We start from the raw sequence: 18,822 nt of genomic DNA, 5'->3' as shown, positions 1-18,822 counted from the left end.
AACAGGTACTTCCTCATTCCTGCAGTCCATGCCTGTTGGTCCAACCTAATCTTCCAGCGAATAGGAATGTAGTCTTTCCACTGCAGCGGAGGAAAGCCTCTCCCCGGAACTTTCTTGACAACTTCATTACTGCTGGCTTTGTTTCCTTGTGTCACCTGTACGCGCGCAGAGGAGGAGGAGTCCGGACAGGAGGATCTGAGATAAAAAGTGCAGGCAGGCAGGCTGAGGATGCAGGGAAGCTGTTACGAGTCGACACAAAGCGCTCAACATGGCTAACTGGATTATCAACCATGGACTCACATCCTTCATACTGGTGAGTTCTTCGTAGTTAAACGTACGGCGAGTTTACGCGCAGTTTTGTGCGTAAAATGCCATCAAAGTGTCATGTAAATGCGCTAAATTGATTTTATTATTATTATTATTGTTTTATTGTGATGGAGATGAACCTGACTGTGTTCGCAGGTGGTCTGGATGGGCCTCAATATCTTCCTTTTCGTCAGGTTTTACCTGTTCTACGATTTGGGGGATCAGTTTTTCTACACGCGTCATCTCTTGGGGGTGAGTAACATACTGGGGGTGTCCGCTCAGATGCTTTTTATTTTACAGTCCCACTCATGTGAATACACACACGACTTTCTTATTTCAGTCTGCACTGGCCTGGGCCAGAGCTCCTGCTGCCGTTTTGAACTTCAACTGCATGCTGATCCTCCTCCCGGTGTGCAGGAACCTGCTGTCTCTGCTCCGGGGCTCCTTCGTGGTAAGATTGTACTGACAAAGCAGGGCGAGGTTCACTGAGCACCCTCACATTATATAATGGATCATTTTATTTTCGTGTCATGCAAAATAATTCAACAGCTGAATGTGGCGGAAACTCATCTGTGGTATTTTAACACAAAGCTTCTTATTCAGCCTCCTAAATTCAATTCTAATTCTTCTAATCTGCGATACATGATGTTACCATCACTGACTGGTTTATGTTTCATTTTAATGAGCAAAAAATCTATTCAATGCTTTTTAAATTTCTGTCTTAACTTAGTTTCCTCCTTTTAAATAATGTTTTACAAAGGACACGAGGGCTGCATCTCTGTAGGTGCTACGCAAATACACTTTTCAATATGCGTGTGTGTAAGGAGTTCTACACTCTTACCACCACGCCTTCCATAATAGATGCAGGTCGGGTAGGTTTGTGTGACAGCTTTGATAAGATACTTTTTGTCTTCTCTTTCTTTCTTTCTTTATCTTTTTAGTGTTGTGGCAGATCAATGAGGAAGCAACTGGACAAAAATCTGAGTTTCCACAAGCTGGTGGCCTACATGATAGCTCTGATGACAGGTGAACTAATGCAAACTTGTAGATTTGGGTGTGGCACAGATTTTTTTTTTTTTTTCTCTGCAGTGAAAGAAAACATAAATAAAAAAGGTATATTCACAGTGAAATGCAGGCTTTCTGCTCTGATTCCAAAGTGCTTTTTGTGGACAACTCTGGTGAATAGTTTACTATTTCCCACACTGAGCAAGCTTGTCTGACCTGCAGCTTATCAGCGTTTAACCAGACAAAGAATGGCACAGGATAGTAAAGAGGGGAGAAAAGGTTTCATTCCCTGAAATGGGTACAAATGGAAGAAATATTTACATTATACCAAAACAGATTTCTCTTTTCAGATATGACACAGATTGTGGTGGTCTTTTCCCGCCGTACATCCTCCTCACCACACAGACAGACAAACACTGGTCGAAATGTTCCAAAGGGGTCATATTTTGTGAAGGGGAGGCAAACGAATGTTAAAATAAATATTGACTGAAGGTCTATTCCCTCTTCTGTCCTCAAAGATAAGAAGAAATCTTTGAGCCTTGAGTAAAGCAACTGCAGACCTCTTAAATGTTACGTCTTCAAATTTCCCCTGACCTGCTCATGCAGCCGGCTAAGATGCAGCGGCGGTAATGTGTCTCCTCCCTGTGCACTGACAGCTGTTCATATGATCGCCCATTTGTTGAACCTGGAGTGGTACAACAACAGCAGACAAAGAGTGTACGACGAACTCAGCACCGCTTTGTCCGACCTGGAGGACACAGAAAACACCACCTACCTGAACCCAGTCCGCATAACAGACCTGGTAAGCTACCGGACTAAACAGAATGCAGCTACCATGATGCAATAAGATGAACGTGGTGACATAAAATCCACTTACATGTGCAGACTGGTCACACCCTCTCCTTCTTGTGTCTCAGGATCCGCAGCAGATTCCAACCTACTTTGCCTTCACCACCATCGCTGGCCTCACAGGAGTCATCATCACTCTAGCCCTCATCCTCATCATCACCTCCTCCATGGAGGTCATCAGACGCAGCTACTTTGAAGTCTTCTGGTACACCCACCATCTCTTCGTCATCTTCTTCGCCGGTCTCGTCTTTCACGGAGCCGGGTAAGGGAAAGATTTCGGGCTTTCTCTTTCTTTTTAATGGAACGTTGCTGTCGTGGTTGCAGATTAGTTTCACTCATCTGTCCCACCTGCAGGCGCATTGTGAGGAGTCAGCAGAACACAGATAAACACAACTTCACTTTCTGTAAAGACCGCATCGATGACTGGGGACGGATTCCCGAGTGTCCCATCCCTCAGTTTGCAGGAGGATTCCCGCAGGTTCGTCTTTGTCCATTTCGATTTGTCCGAAGCTTCATAAGTCAAGGCTACCTGAGTGGTGTAAACAGTCTTTACAACTACTAGTACATAGAAATGAGCCGTTCAGTTTCTGTATTTTCTCTGTTTTTTCAGACCTGGTTTTATGTGATCGGTCCGATGGTTCTCTACCTTATCGAGCGTCTGATACGTTTCATTCGTTACATGCAGACGGTCAGATACAGGAGGGTACGTTTGATTTGCGCTTCATCTTCGTCCTCTGAGTTGTCCCGTGGGTCACGTCTCAGCGACTTTAACTCGCTTGCTTTACTTTCAGATCGTGATGCGGCCGTCCAAGGTGCTGGAGCTGCAGCTGGTGAAGAACGGTTTCAAAATGGAGGTGGGTCAGTACGTCTTCCTCAACTGCCCGGCCATCTCCCAGCTGGAGTGGCACCCGTTCACCATGACCTCTGCCCCCGAGGAGGACTTCTTCAGCATCCACATCCGCTCGGCTGGGGACTGGACCGACAAACTCATCGACATCGTTCAGAAATTACCAGAGGGAGCACAGGGACCCAAGTGAGCGCTTAAAAAAAATAAATAAATAAAAATAACTACCAGATTTCATAGTTTTACCATTATTATCTTTTCTTGTACGAGCAGGAAACATTTTTTATCCACTGATCTGATTTAAGAGGTCCTTCAGGGTTGTTTTTATGAAAGAACAATTTTCATATTCACAAAGAATCCATTGTTTGTCATAAGCCCCACATCTCAAGCTTATTGTCTTTTTCTACGAAGTTCTGTTAATCATTGTAGTAGAGCTATCAATGACTGTGCCATCTTTTCCTCTAGTGGAAAGCCGCATAACATACATTGAATGTTAAATTATAAAACCAGACAAGATTAGGGATCTTAATGCCGCGGACACATTTGCTGCCTCATTATTTCCATACTCAAAGCAACTAAAATAACATTTGGCGTTTAACTTATTAAGTTGTTTACCTTTTTGGAGGTAAACTGTCGGTTTGGGAGTCCACCCTGGATGTATTGACACAACCCCATCTTAAGCCACTGATTGTAAGGTCCTGCACAAATGTGGCTGTGAATCAGCAGCGTGTACAGCAAACTGTCACCAAGATGACGTCTGAAGCTTTTGATCCAATTGCACAATCTTCAGTTTTTTTTTTGTCTGAGCGCTTTAAAGGTCTTCAGCGTTGTCTTAAAAGTTTCTAAGGACGGGCTCGGGGTATTAATGGTACACTGTGACCTGTGGCACTCCTCAGTGCTGCACACTTGTCACTGTAAAAATAAACATTTAATATAAATAACTTTTTATTCACAGTTGCTGTTCCAAACTCAAGAATGAACTCTGAACCCCAGTGCAAACAACTGGGAGAACTTCAGGGCAAACTTCTGTTCCCATTAACAGAACAAATAACTGAATAATGTGTTGAATAGAACTGAAATATGACTAACACCCGCTATAAGAGCCGCAGGCTTGTGTGACCCACCTTTTGTATTAGCGTTTCCAAGAATTATCAGGCTGTGGGCTGTCATGCCATGTGTGTCTGAAGAAATATTTTCAACCTCATTAGCGTAAAAACCAGCATAGTTGATGTATTCATTACCAAGCCCGTTCTTGCCACCTGTAGTTTATTCGCCCCTGAGCAAACGAGTTTATGATTCTTTTTCCCTCAGAATGGGAGTTGACGGCCCATTTGGCACAGCCAGTGAGGACGTATTCGACTATGAGGTGAGCATGCTGGTCGGTGCCGGCATCGGAGTCACTCCCTTTGCCTCCATCCTCAAGTCCATCTGGTACAAGTTCAAAGACTCCAACCCTAAACTGCGCACCAGAAAGGTAACCGCTCCAACGCCCACATCAGGTCCCAGTTCATCCCCTTTGACATTCAAACCTGTTTAGCCTTTTCACTGAGCTGATACGCTGATGCACTTGATAGAAGTGAGACAGCAGCTGTTATTGTCTTTTCAATAAAGGACATGTGTGTTTTCACAATACAATGAAACTTCGTAAGCAGCGTGGACAGCTGTTATGTAAGAGGGTCATTGTTCTAACACGCCTGCATCTGCTTCCTGGTTTCAGATCTACTTCTATTGGCTTTGCCGGGAAACGCACGCCTTTGAATGGTTTGCCGACCTCCTGCAGGTGCTGGAGAAAGAGATGGAGGAGAGAGGCATGGGGGATTTCCTCACCTACAAGCTGTATCTGACCAAGTGGGATCAAAGCCAAGTACGTGTGTGAATGAGTTCCCGCTTTGCTCAAGTCACAGAACAAAGTCCAGATGAACAGCGTGAGGTTGTTTTCAACTTAAACTCAGTTGTGTCTTTCTCTCCCCACACACACACACACACACACGTTGTAACAGGCCGATCACGTGATGGTTCACTCCGATGAGGACAAAGACGTGATCACTGGGCTCAGACAGAAAACCTACTACGGCAGACCCGCCTGGGACAAGGAGTTTGAACAAGTTCGCAAAGAGAACCCCACGTGAGTTAAAATTCTCTCTTTTAGCCGCGACAGTAGAGGTAGAATCGCCTCTTTTGGTCCAGGCTGAAATATCTCTGCAAATATTTCATTGATTTAAGTCCTATACAGACGTCAGCCTTTCCCTGAGGACCCCGTCTGACGTTTGCTCTAGCAGCACCATGAGGTTGACATTTGTGATTTTTGAATGAAATGTCAGAGATTGGATGGATTTCCATAAACTAAGTTGTTTTTTCTTGGTCCCTCAAGATAAACTGGAGTGTTTCAGCTTTTCATTTAGTGCCAGCATACACATTGTCACTGTGAATAGGTTAGCATGTTGATGTTAGCCTTTAGCTCAAAATACTCCATATCACAGTAGAATGGCTAACTCTGTTAAGCACTTTACGTTATCCTTTTGAAATCTTGTCTTTCAGGTCTGTGGTGGGAACTTTCTTATGCGGCCCTGAAGCTCTGGCAAAAGTCTTGGAGAAGAAATGTGTGAAATATTCAGACGTGGATCCCCGGAAAACCAAGTTTTATTTCAACAAGGAGAACTTCTGAGGGAAAACAACAGGAAAGCAGCATTTGGGTTCTTCTGAAGGACTGCTGGTGGCAGATTTTCTTTTTTATCTATGGCTTATTTTAAAGCAGTTAATGACGATGAAGACACACGGGTTGTCTGTCCGACATCCTTTGATGCCTGCTGGGTATATTTTGGCACATTAGACTAATGCACTGTGATAAGAGGCAGGCCATGTTGTTGTCAGCACTACTCAGGGCCCACTTTGATTAATCATTAGGTCTTTAAATTGTGTGACTATTAGAAGAAGGTTCTTATTTTATCCAACCCCTGAAAAAAATAATTTACTGTCACGTAAGACAGAGGAAAACAGCAGGTCATTGTGTGGAAGAAGCTGGATTCAGTAAAAATGTTTTTTTCTTAAAACAAAAGATGAACTATTAAAATTCAAAATTGATTAATGTTAAACCAAGCGATTAATCATTATAGCTCCACGTCAATATTTAACTGACGCATGGATTTTCCACACAAGACAGAATTAGCCTGTTAAAATACACTGTAAATACTGTAAATAACCATGTAGTTTCCTTAATAAAGGTGATTGAGCTACATGGTAAACTGAACTTGTACACCAGTGCCACTTTTTTTTTTTTTTTTGAAAGGGTTTAATGGGTAAGGAAACAGGTTTCTTGTAAACTGACAATGGCTCATTATATCTGTCAAAACTGTATTTCCTTATGGCAGTGATAAGATGACTGTGAGCCAGTCACGTAGCCTGCGGTTAGTCATCCTCTAAAGGCATGGAAGGGCTTACACTAATGGAAATTTTAATTTCACAATTTGTTTTATATCCCTTTTTTGTATGCAATACCGAACTCCCTTTGAATAAATAAATAAAAGCAGTCAATGTATTTTTTTGTTTGTTTGTTTTATTGACAAAAACAACATGCAGACAAACAGTTTCCAGAGCTGATAACACGAAAATGGTCGGCTTCGCCAAGAAAACTGAAGGAAAGGATTAAACCTCCTTACACACACGCTCTGGCCAACACTCATCGTCTTATTTTCAGATCAACAAGCACAGACCTAACTCTCATACAGACATTATGATTAAAAAAAACAAACTAGAAAACTAATGAGTCATCTTCAGATCTGTTCGGAGGGTAAAGGAAGGTGACGGTTTGGGGTAGTTTGTGTGTCCTGCATAAAGAACAAAACAAAGAGTTGCATCAGAAATTTCAGTATTACTCCATGACGATATGAGAACGCTTCAAAAACGTGTGATTTTCCTGCAGCGATGGAAAGTAGTGATAGTAGTGACGTGAAGTAAAAAAAAACAAAAAAAAAACCATCTTAGATTACCTGAAAGCTTTTAAAGTTCTTCAGCTGGACTGTCAGGGTGCCCCTCCTGCCGTCTTCTGAATCTGCTCTTTGAGGATGAGGATGCTCTGTCGCTGCTCTGGGGGCAACATGGCAATCTGTTCTGGGGTCAGCTGCAGGACCTGCATGATCAGGGCAGCCTAAGGAGAGAGAGACAAGAAAATGTGATACATTATGGAGTTAAATGGAAGTTAAATGTGTTTACCAGAAGTCATGAGTGCCTCTTACGTGTCTCATGCAACCAACAAGACAATCAGAAAACCTCCTGAAAAGCCTTCGTTGACTTGCTGTTTGTCGAACAATAGCATTTTACAAAAGCCCTGCGTCTACAGCGCAGTCTACAGCATTAAACCACGCCTGCTTCACCTTAAAGCACTACATAGTCTGAATGACTTGCAGTCAGAGAATGAGAACACAGAAGCATTTGCATTTTCCTGAGAAGCACTTCAACAAGTCGTAAAACAGACAGTAATGTTCGGTGTCTAGCCTTCAGAGGTGACTTTTGTTGTGCAAAGCCACTTTTTATTTGTGACAGTTTAAGTGACACCCACCTTCTCCTGGTCCTGTGTGGAGACTTGGTTCTGCCCTGGACTGAAGCCTCCTCCTGATGGAGGAACACCAGAAATCCCAGGACCCTGCGGGACAAACTACTGTTAGTTCTCGCTGAGTGATTATCCAATAGGAAAACATGGCACTGATTTCTGTTGTACCTTTCTTCCTTCAATACATATTTACATGATTTTCACAAAGTTTGTTTTTGGAGTAAATGTTTCAGTATTTATAGAATAACACCTGATGAGTCAAATGAGGAGAGATTCAAATTCCCTATCAAATTTAGCTACTGTGTACAAAAACTGCATGTAGTTAAGTTTTAAAACACAAAAGAAGAGTCTCTGGATGGCAGTCTGATAATAAAAACACAACCACGCAGCCAACACAGACATTAGATGTGGTTCTTACCTGTCTCGCAGGTGGAGGAGCATTAGGACCCATGTTATGAGGAACAGGGCCTGGCATCCCTACTGCCATGGGAACCCTCTGCCCAGTCACTGGACCGCGAGCGTCCATCGCCCTCGGGTCACGACCTGCAGAAATGAAACAAAGCCACGCTTACCCTTCACACATCGCAGAGTATGCGTGCATTAAACAAAGGACAATTCTGTTTAAACGGGACTCACACTGTTTGAAGAGACAGGAACTTTCGTAAAACATTAAACCCACAAATGTAAAAAAAAAAAAAATCTGTTTGTAGCTGAGAAGTTTTAGAAAAACACTGCCCCATGGATGACCTTAGAAAATAAATTATTAAATATAAGGAAATCAGGTGTAATTGCAGTAACAGGAAAATCAGTGTGTGACATATCAAACAACTGTTGTTATTCTCTAAAAACCCTTGCAAAGACAAAAGACTTTTGTTTGGTTTAGTGGAATTTGGTTGGTCTGCCAGCCGGGACGGAAACTGAGCTGAGATGTGTTACAGACGTAATGTTGACTATGTGCACACAGTGACAAATGAACTGAAACTACTACAAGTTCAGGTTATTACAGCAGCTACCTCTGGTTTCCATCGGAGGTCCCCGTGGCTCCATCATCGGGGGCCCTCTGGGATCACCCATCATGTTTCGTGGTTCACCCATGGGCGGGCCTCTCATGTCCATTGGAGGTCCTCTCATGTCCGGAGGGGGTCCACCTGCCATTGGGGCCATGTGTACAGGTGGGGCTTGGTGTGGCGGCGGAGCGCCCATGTAACCCCGGCTACATACACACAGACACAAAATATGAGCAATTAAATCTTTGTAAAAAACAAGCCAGGAACTTCAAAAATCACAATTACCGTAATTTCCAGACTATAAGTCGCTACTTTATTCACACACTTCGAACCCTGCGGCTTAAACAATGAGGCGGCTAATTTATGGATTTTGCCTCAAGACGAAATTGACATTGAGAGCGACAACAAAAGAGACTGACAACGTGGACACCTGCGGCTTATAGACAATTGCAGCCTATATATGTACAAGTATTTTTTTCTTTTTAAATGTAGTGGGTGCGGCTTGTATTCAGGTGTGCTCAATAGTCCATTATTTTTGGCAAAAAAGCTTGAAGTTATAATCCTTAAGTGTTTTCAGGAAATCAAATTTTTGTTATTTTTTGTGGTCGGATATTTTTTAAGCAATACCTATTTGATGTTTTCACGTGGTAGTTTTCAATATTGTTGACGCTCAAAACCAACGAGGTACAGAATGACATCACAGCCAGCTTTACAAAGCTTTAAACGCAGCACATTAAACACAGTGTGCAGTGTCTGCCACTGAGGTCCCTCGATAAAAACAAGAGACGTAGCTTGTCTTCATTAGTGAACCACACCCACTGCCCGTGAAAACCTTTCAGACGGGATTCAGGCAGAAATGTTCACAGAGGAGGTAATGTTTTAAAGTTTTATTCGTGATACATTCAGTCACATTAATGGACTTCTATGCTCTGTTTCTCTCCCGAGGTTACAGCGACACGCAACCAAATGAAACAGCGTTACCTTGAATAAATTTCTCTGATTTCTCTGGGTTTGAACACTGCTGGAAACCATCTAGTCATTTTTAGACATTTTAATGTGCAAACGTTACACATTATATCTTTCAGTGTTCAAGCGGCAGAGCATAAAGTGGCCTTGTGAAGCAGTCACAAGACACGCGATCAATTTGTCAATCACAAATATTTTTAGCATTTATGTCCTCTGTGAATCTTTTTTTTTTTTTTTTTAATCTTTGCAAATGAGTGACGGAACAGAAGGAGCTGTTAGATAAAGATAAAATTATCCGCCTCCGTTGCTGTGCCCTGCTACTCTCACTGTGTGCAGCGTGAAATCAGACCGCAGCTGCAAATTATCATCTACCGACTTTTCAGGACAACGAGAGTTTGTTTGGCTGTGCTGTTAACACATGCACTGGTTAATCCTCACTTTGTATTTCTCACCATGCTGCTCGGTGAGTGTGTGCCGCCTCCAGAACTGTGAGGTCTACAGCATTAAACCACGCCTGCCGTTACCTTGCCGGTAACCACAGGTGTGGCCACATCGACCAGGAATGGAAAATTATGGATTATAAATTTGCTGTCTTGAATTGACACTCCTTTAAAAAAAATCACCCATCCTGTTCTATTATTAAGGCAACGTGATCAGAGTGAACATCTTACTTGGGGTCTATGACCTCTCCAGTGACGGACAGCAGAGTTCCTCCTCTGGGATCATTAGGACCATCTCCCAGCAGGCCTCTGGGGGGGATCCCACCTGGTCCTGAGGGGAGACAAATAAACCACATAAAAACCACCACACCCAAGAGCACTTTCACTATTCCTCAACCAGGAAATGTTCCATGAGTAATCAATTAAAAATAGGCTGCAACTTTACATGGGGAAATTAAGTAAGGGAAACCACACACACACACAGAGAAAACAACCACAGCTGTTTGGAGTGGAGAATAGCTTGGAGAAACTATGCAATAAAAGCACACAGCGACCACATCAAACTGCCACAGGCTCATATCACAACACATTGTGATTAGAACAACGGGGTGGGGTGGGGGGCAGGAAAATTTCATCATCTTCCTTCTTAATACTCATCAATATTTAGAAGGAGGGTTTAGGTTCAGAACATGAAAACCGTGAATTCAAAGACTAGAGAATATTTTCCTACTTGTGTCTTGCAACTCTGGTGTTATGGGGCAATGAGTACATCATGACGAGACGCATGCAGGGAGAAGTACAATGGGTGTGTCAGTGTTCAGTCTGACATCTTAAGTACCACTCATTACCTGAAGTATGTCAGTAAAGTTCAATAAGGCACACTTACATCTGTACATGACAGTGACTGGAATTAAGTTGGACTAATTATATCTATTTTCACATCACCCACTCGTGGTTACTTGGCATTGCCAATAGGCTGCCCGATTGCCAGAGAGCGGTGGAGGTAGGAAGGCGTGGTGTCACATCGTGCCAGCAAATGCCAGCACAGGTACGATTCAACCCAGAAGCCAAAGGAGAGCCTAATGGTATTACACAGCAGCTACCAACAACACAAGACAAAGGTGTGACTTTGCTCATCCACTCGGTCTGTAAGGTAGACGTGAAAGCAGACAGATATGGTGCCAAGCTGCCAGCCTCACTGCATCACCAGTCAGCCTTCATTTTCTCAGGAGATTTGATGACCGTGACCAAAACTGCACAGTGAAGGTGGTGTTTAGGGTGCAGGGAAATGGAGTCATTGTTCTACATTGTAAGCAACTGACATTTATTTCACACGTTGATATGTTAAAGTTAAATATGTGTCTATCAAAAAAGAAAACTATGCAAAACAGAGAAGAGAGCTGACTGAGAGGAGAGCCCAGGGGGGGGTGCAGCTACATGAAACTGATGGAGTATTGGACAAACACAAACAAAGGGCACAGGAAGAGCCAAGAAGCTTGATTTTCCAACACTCCTTGAAAGCAGCATGCTGCTCCAAAGCATGCGCAGCAATTTTATGTGATGAAGAACAGACTCTCACTATTCTCAACTTTACACTGGCAATACAGTCATGGGTTGAACAGACCGAAACTCTTTACTTGTTGAAATTAAAAAGTTCACATGAATATCTAATGATTCAGGTTTGTTTAAAGCTGCCAGTTGCAGTTTGTAAATAGCGTATCTCAGTTTAAGTAGTTGTGCCAAGTTCAATTTTGTCGGTTGCGGTAAATGATGTCTGACAGCACACAAAGGAAATCAGGAAATGGAAATAAACAGGTTCAGTCAAAGTAATTTGATATTAATGTGTGTGTGTGTGGGGGGGGTTAAAGCAATTTCTCTTCTGTCAAATGCAGAGCGTCGCATGTAAAGAAGCACAAGACAAAACATCCTAAAAGGTGATTAACAACAGAGTCTCACCAGAAGCAAGAAGACATCAGCATGGACAAAAGTTCTGTTGCTGCTACAATTCAGTGACTAAAAGTTTGTGGTTTCCTCCAAGTGCATCCTCACACACCACAGCCGAAACTTTACGGCAGGTCTCACTGACACAAGACAAACACACAGACCCGGTGTGCTGAGCTGATGAGACCTCTAAATCACTTTCACCTCCTTCACGACATCCAAAAGTAAACCCAGCAGTATCTCAAGGGTTGTTTTGCATTGACGGCCACCAGGCTGTACTTGGCAGTCCAATTAGAAGAAAGTTAAAAGGCAGAAAACTTGCAGTGTCCTCACAAACTCACCTCACATGCATTTGTATTATCAAGAGGTGACCAGCATGCTTATTCTCATGTGACTAAATGCAAAATGTTCTTACAATAGTGCTGTCACATTTACACAACAACATGCATTTTGCGTATTAATCACTCTTCTATACGTATGCTGCCTCGCTTAATATTTAAGTTTTCTCGTTTCAACATTGTCTTTGTAGGATAATGAGTCGATTCATTTTTATCTAAAAATGCAGCTGCTGATCCACTGAGCATATTTAGTATTTAAAAATGTTGCACTTTTCTACATTTGTGATACTGTTGTTTGGTTTTCTGTATTTGGGGTTACTTGTTCAGATTATGAGCAGTATTTTCTGCGCCAGTTCTGACAATCTTTTTACACAAATATGCATACACATACACATGCTTAAACACTTCTTTTTAACTATATATTGTTCCTTCCTAATGATGTAACCCATCGCCGTATTCTGCTACAGACAAAAGTACTACTACAATACACTTCCTGTTTACCATAATATCCAGTAAGAATATTTTGGCTTGGATTTAACACTGTCAAAAGTAATTATGCGATAACATTTGGGTCATAGCAACACTTTTATTCCTGGCAAACGTTTATCTGTTCACATGCAGGGTCACCACATCCCTCCTGCCCTCATGATGTGTGGGCTCTCCGTATCAGTCCTATGATCTGACCGGAGAACTGAAGGAGTACAGTGATACCTTGAGGCCGCTCGATAGCAGCTTGCCCGGACGATCCTGTGGGGGAATGCTGAAGGTTTCCTGAGCCAGCATTAAAGTTTGAAAAAAAACAAAAAAAAAAACAAAAAACAAAAACAAAAAGAACAGGAGACACAAGACTCAAGAGGGCAAAGCAGCACTTTAAGAGCATTTTGAAGCGTGCAGACGACATTATTGTATACACACTCACATTAGTAAATATATTACCTGATGACTCAACAGACACACTGAGACAACTTAATGCCAAAACATTTAGGGAGAATCAACATCCTGAAGAGTCGAGCTGATTGTATTTTAACCCTTTCATAAAGCGCCTCGACTAATTACAAGGCTCTGGTGACACCTAGTGGTCCCAGTCAGCCATGACATGTGCTAAACATCAAATGAGGTAAAGACATTTAGTCATTAAAAAGACAGTTTCTTCTTTCTTCAAAGTTACTTTAGCATGCAAAATAACTTTGAAGAAGAGCTTCAACCATTACATGACAAAGTGATAATTTGCTTTGTTTACACCTGCTACAAGATGGTTTAATGTCTCTTTGACTTTTGAATGGAATAGGTAATACATAAAAAATACAAACAAATGTTTTTGGTTTGGCCAAAGCCATTTTGGTGATCTGCTTAGATGAAATGTGCCTAAGAAACGCAACACGGCAAAACAAAACATCATCAGATTGATAACGTTTGGGGAACACCCTGCAGACAAATCTTGGTTTGGGCAAAAAAACGACCATACGCACTAATCACATGGGTGCCCCAAGGCCTGAGCACCCACCCAAAGGGTTCAGCACGCACGGGGAGGGCTAAACAAAAATAAATGAATAAACCAGCGTCTCTGTGTGATAATTATAGCACTAATTTTTGGCCATTATACTCGCTGATGATGTAGTTTTGTGTTGCTGCCAACGTGTACATAAATACTCATCCCTCAGGACTGTGGTTTGTGGCTACGACCGGCAGACGACAGCAAGCTCGACTGCTAAAGGAAACTCAACAAAAATTTGTGCCCATCATCACCTTGGTGGCATTCAACTGATTTGGCCCCCGTCTCAAAACATAAATTTTTGCCTATGGATAAAACACATTAAAAAATTCCAAATAATATTTGACATTTTTCAGTTCAGTGTGTGATGCAAGGATAAAAGTAGTTTGATGATGATACCTGGAGGTCCCACTGGTACTGGTCCCGGTCCTGGTACTGCCATTGGGCCGGGGACAACGCCCATATTGGGGGGCTGCATCATTTGAGGGGCTCCGTTGACATGCATTCCAGGCTGATTGTAAAGAAAACATCAAATAAACAAAACAGCAAACATCCATCCATTTTCTATACCGCTTATCCGTCAGGGTCGTAGGGGAGCTGGAGCCTATCCCAGCTGACTACGGGCGAGAGGCGGGGTACACCCTGGACTGGTCGCCAGTCAATCGCAGGGCCAACACACAAAGACAAACAACCACACACTCTCACACTCACACCTAGGGGCAATTTAGAGTAGCCAATTAACCTAATGTGCATGTTTTTGGTATTGTGGGAGGAAGCCGGAGTACCTGGAGAAAACCCACGCAGGCACAGGGAGAACATGCAAACTCCACATAGAAGGGCCCAGACCGGGATTCGAACCTGGAACCCTCTTGCTATGAGGCGACAGTGCTAACCACTGCACCACCGTGCCGCCAAAACGGCAAACATAAGTAATTTAATCAAAATCTTTGCCTGGCATCACAAAAACAACTCAGGTCCTTTTCTGAAGGGCGTGGACCAAATTGCCTCTGGACACATCAGATAACTGGATTTATAACCAACCAGAGCAGCATGTCTGATGTAAAAAAAAGATCCTACACTTTTTGTCAAACTGAATATGTTACTTGCAATCCCATCTAACTTAACTAAGATGGTGCAAGATGGGCTGAGTGCATAAAACTAAAAGCCAACAGGTTACTTTGGTTAAGTAGGAACTTTTCATCATTTATTTCACAGTTTAAATTTGCTTAAATCAAGATCTTTGGAAAAATTAGATTACACAAAGAGAAGAGAGACAATCGACTGCATGATGTGATGTAAACCGTTTTATTTTTGCGATAAGCTATAGTCACATTACACTCACATCCACCGAATATTTGCTCCATCTCCCATTCATTCCGACTGGAGCCCAGAAAATGGACTAATTCAAGCTTATGTTTCCTGTTTAAGTGAGCTCTCTGGCCAAATAACAACCAGTATCATTGCTCTGAAACACTGGTTTCTTGTCACTGCAATAGAGCCGTGACCTCACAGCCTTTTCCAGGATAGAGTGAAGTGTAATGTGGCCATTATTTTACAGAGGGAGGAAAAACTGTTCTGTAGTGTAACTGTACTCACCACAGTCTGTGGCTGAGACACTGGCACGCTGGGCTGTGCAGGGGAGGGGTTGACTGGAGGTGCTCCTCCACCCTGCCCGCTGGTAATCAGAGGCGGGACCGAAGTTTGACGGTGGAGCATTTTCTGTGTATAGAGCATATGGAAAAAGTAGCTCTCAAAAAATTATTTTGGTTTAAATAAAAAAAAAAAAAAAGATCTCCTGAGATTTGACTAATCTCTTCATTCTCAATTCAGCATCTCTCACCAAGGCTATCTCAGGGTCAACAATCCGCATGACTACTTGGGCCTGCAGCAGAGCATAGGCCAGCTGAGGGTTCTGCAGCAGCATGTTCCTGGCCTCCTGAGGACTGTTCTGCACACACAGCTGGAGAGAGAAACCAGAAACAAAATATTACAGACTGCCTACAATTAGGCAGAGCAAAAAAGACATCCCTTTTCCATAAAAACTTCCCACATAAAAAAACAAAAACCTTCATGTGCTTTTACTTCCTGACAAGTTGGACATACCCCTGTAGTGCCTGCAAAAAAACTAACATTCATATACAGATCTATAACCAACCAACCAACCAAATTGGCTGCATCGTTACAAAACATTGAACAAAGATGTGCAACAATTTCCGTGGTATCAGGACGTGAGAACGTTTGTGCTGATCAGCATATGGAGCCGTCCTACTGCAACAAAACACTTTTCCAGTTGGGCGGAAAACGTCTGCAGTGTGGCATTTCTTTGAGCTTAATGAAGCACACTGACTGATGTGCAAAGATCAAATGATGTGCAAAGGCTTCTCAGGCAGAGCTGCGCGAGACAGACTGTGAGAGCACAGCCTCTGTTAATGAAAGGGACGTAGGAGCATCTGCATACAGTTGTCATCCTGGAGGTGATTCAAGCTAAGAGCAACATTTATCACCGGCTTTTTCAGAGGCTAAAAAGAAGAAACAGTATCAAAACGTACAGTCTGAGAATAACTATAATACATTCAGTAATGCTGGATTCATCATTCGCTACCGTCTCTAATTTGGTCCTTTGGAATTTGTGAAAACCTTTGCAGCAGTGAGTTTGATCCATAAGACTTTGGTTTTAAAATTTTGGCAGAAAGACGTGTGTCGACTGCCTTAACAGCATTAACAGAAGCCAAATAGCATCAAAATTTTGACATTCTGGCATATTGTGCCAGACACTATATCTTCTGCCCTAATTTGGCAAGACTAAATTGTTACACAAGGATCTGAGCATAAATCCAACAGAATAATAAATGTCATGGATTCACCAGTTCCAGATCAACTCTTAAAACAAGATACAAAGCATAACTGCCCATTAATCCTTTTAGGGCCAGGCCAAAGACTTTACCACTAACACTCATCAGCCTATCAAAGCCTCTGATTAGCTTTAAACATGTGTGTTATGCATACTCTTTAAGAATAAACAGGACTATTTAAAACTTAAGAAAAAATTGGTGTGCAGAGTCGTATTCAAGATTTATGATGGGTCAGAGAGAGATAGATAGAGAGAGAGAGACAGGGAGGGGGAGAGAGAGACACAGATTTGCCTTAAAAAAAAAACTACAAATGCATTTTATCAAAACCCTAAAGTTGTCACATGTGACAGCTCATTACAGAACAGCAATCCAAGTAATCACTGACATTTGTGATGTTTTTGATGAAACTGACAGGAATTATGGCAGCCTCATAGCCAATAAATACGAAGTAGTACATACACATGTATAAAGTAAAACAAGACTTAGTCACAGTAACTTTAACCTAACTTTCACTAAAATCAAGCCATGTTGCTGACCTCTCTGACAACATGAATGTCAACGGTCAATTAGATTGTGGATTATTTACAAACGCACCATAACTAACGAAAGGCAACCATTCAGTGAGCTCTTTTCTGCATATTCCATTATGAAGTAGAATTGGATACAACCTAACTTAGACGCTTGGGTTTATGGTGACTGACTGCCATCATATTACAAGGGGGGTTGTAAGCAAGCATGATAGCTCATTTTTCTTATAAGAAGTAGGACTTATGTTATACTTATATGTTTTTGTTTTTAAAATCACATACAAACAGTGAGTGGAACGCAATTGTTCTGATACGTTTAGTGTAGAGAAGAGTGGAAGGTGAATTTAATCACTGCAGCCTGCTTCTCTCTGGAAGTATTGCGTTAATGAATTTAAAACACGGTAGGTCACTTAGAAACATAACATGCTTGAGAATCTGAGTCTGAGACACCAGAGGGAGTTGAAATATTTGCTAGTAACAAAAATGAGGCAGTGAATCAGCCTACCTTCATCTGTTTCATAAGCTCAAACATCTGCTCGGGCGGCAGGCTGGCCACAGCTCTGCTGATGGACTCTGGGGCTTCCTGTGGCTGGATGCTATCTCCATAAGGAGACTCGATAATGGGGGCTCCTGTTCCCAAACCTGTGCCACAAAAGACAGAAATAGTAGAGAAACGTAGCTTTGCACAAACATCTGTCAATCAAATCAAAAACAGAAATAAATACTTACTTTTGAGCTCTTCCTTGTTTTTCTCACTGGCTGCGTTATCAACACGGAGAGCCCGACCACTAAACTCTCTGCCGTTCAGGTTCCGCATGGCACTGAGGGCCGTCTCCTGGTCTTGATACTCACAGAAGCCATACCCTTTTGGCTTTCCTGTCTCCCTGTCATATACTAACCTGAAAACAACACACGACATGTGATCATGTTTGATGATCTGGATTTAGAATTGACCTGAATTAACTTGAGAAATTCCATTTAAAAATTCTTTGTGAACAATAACTTATACAACCATAAAGGTATTCAAGACTGGATTGTTCATTTGACCTTAAGGAGTCTGTTTAATGGGGCAAAAAATAACTCTTGAATCTGAGGTTTGCAGCACATAACTATGGGTAACTTGTGAGCACAGTGCCGTGTGAAATTAAACTGAAGCCTTTTTCACTCACCTGAAGCTGACAACAAGTCCGACTTCAGAAAAGATGTCTTTCAGCTGTTCCTCTGTGGCTTCATACGGGATGTTCCCCACTAAAGCAAGATGCACGAGAAACATTAACGTGACAGTTAAAATAACCTCACTTTTTCAATTTAAGACTTGCTTTCTCGTTTTTAAGTTAAGTTTGTTCCATCGTTGCCTAGCTAACGATAAAATTAGCCCGCTATCTTTGTTAGCACGCATTAATTCATTAGGTGGTTTATCGACTTATTGTACACGTAATGGATAAATCTTGGAGTAACTAAGAACCTGAGTGCAACAAACCTACCAAATACTGATCTTAATGAACGATCAACAGCTGGATCTCTATTCGCGGCAGCAGCGGCAGCAGCAGCAGCAGCAGCAGCTGAAGCTACGTTCGCCATTTTGGGGACACAAATTAATGTGACACCCGGAAATTAAGATGAGATAATATCCGTTCGTGGGAAAGGCCACATTAAATAGTAACCGTGCGATCGATCCCGGGCTCTTGACAGTTGACACCATCAGCTAC

At 42.3% G+C, this 18,822-nt stretch overlaps 2 protein-coding genes across 2 annotated transcripts; one reads left to right on the top strand and one right to left on the bottom strand.

Moving 5' to 3' along the window:
- Positions 1-6: 6 nt before the first annotated feature.
- nox1 (NADPH oxidase 1) lies at positions 7-6,539 on the top strand. The gene is made up of 13 exons (XM_046405508.1): positions 7-313; positions 463-558; positions 647-757; positions 1,248-1,332; positions 1,968-2,113; positions 2,229-2,422; positions 2,515-2,638; positions 2,771-2,863; positions 2,952-3,193; positions 4,316-4,478; positions 4,722-4,868; positions 5,005-5,129; positions 5,543-6,539. The coding sequence occupies exons 1-13, from the start codon at positions 269-271 to the stop codon at positions 5,667-5,669; spliced, it is 1,698 nt and encodes a 565-aa protein (XP_046261464.1). The 5' UTR covers positions 7-268; the 3' UTR covers positions 5,670-6,539.
- Positions 6,270-18,757, bottom strand: cstf2 (cleavage stimulation factor, 3' pre-RNA, subunit 2). The gene is made up of 13 exons (XM_046405510.1): positions 18,598-18,757; positions 18,283-18,361; positions 17,843-18,012; positions 17,619-17,755; positions 15,575-15,694; positions 15,331-15,453; positions 14,134-14,245; positions 10,195-10,294; positions 8,564-8,763; positions 7,969-8,093; positions 7,560-7,643; positions 6,991-7,148; positions 6,270-6,828 (listed from the first exon to the last, which is right to left on the bottom strand). The coding sequence occupies exons 1-12, from the start codon at positions 18,692-18,694 to the stop codon at positions 7,023-7,025; spliced, it is 1,473 nt and encodes a 490-aa protein (XP_046261466.1). The 5' UTR covers positions 18,695-18,757; the 3' UTR covers positions 6,270-6,828; positions 6,991-7,022.
- Positions 18,758-18,822: the final 65 nt, after the last annotated feature.

This window comes from Scatophagus argus, chromosome 12 (genome assembly GCF_020382885.2).
Source record: "Scatophagus argus isolate fScaArg1 chromosome 12, fScaArg1.pri, whole genome shotgun sequence".
Lineage (NCBI taxonomy): Eukaryota > Metazoa > Chordata > Actinopteri > Scatophagidae > Scatophagus > Scatophagus argus.
This window is presented reverse-complemented; position numbering and strand designations above follow the sequence as displayed.

What these genes read in the sequence shown, in the direction of transcription:
- nox1 (XM_046405508.1), top strand. Translation starts at nt 269, where the DNA reads ATGGCTAACTGGATTATCAACCATGGACTCACATCCTTCATACTG. An exon ending in GACTCACATCCTTCATACTG is followed by an intron (nt 314 to 462) that starts GTGAGTTCTTCG and finishes CTGTGTTCGCAG; the next exon opens with GTGGTCTGGATGGGCCTCAA. An exon ending in CATGATAGCTCTGATGACAG is followed by an intron (nt 1,333 to 1,967) that starts GTGAACTAATGC and finishes GTGCACTGACAG; the next exon opens with CTGTTCATATGATCGCCCAT.
- cstf2 (XM_046405510.1), bottom strand. Translation starts at nt 18,694, where the DNA reads ATGGCGAACGTAGCTTCAGCTGCTGCTGCTGCTGCTGCTGCCGCTGCT. An exon ending in GGAGAGGTCATAGACCCCAA is followed by an intron (nt 8,764 to 10,194) that starts GTAAGATGTTCA and finishes GTGTGTATGTAG; the next exon opens with CCGGGGTTACATGGGCGCTC. An exon ending in CTCCTCCACCTGCGAGACAG is followed by an intron (nt 7,644 to 7,968) that starts GTAAGAACCACA and finishes TTTGTCCCGCAG; the next exon opens with GGTCCTGGGATTTCTGGTGT.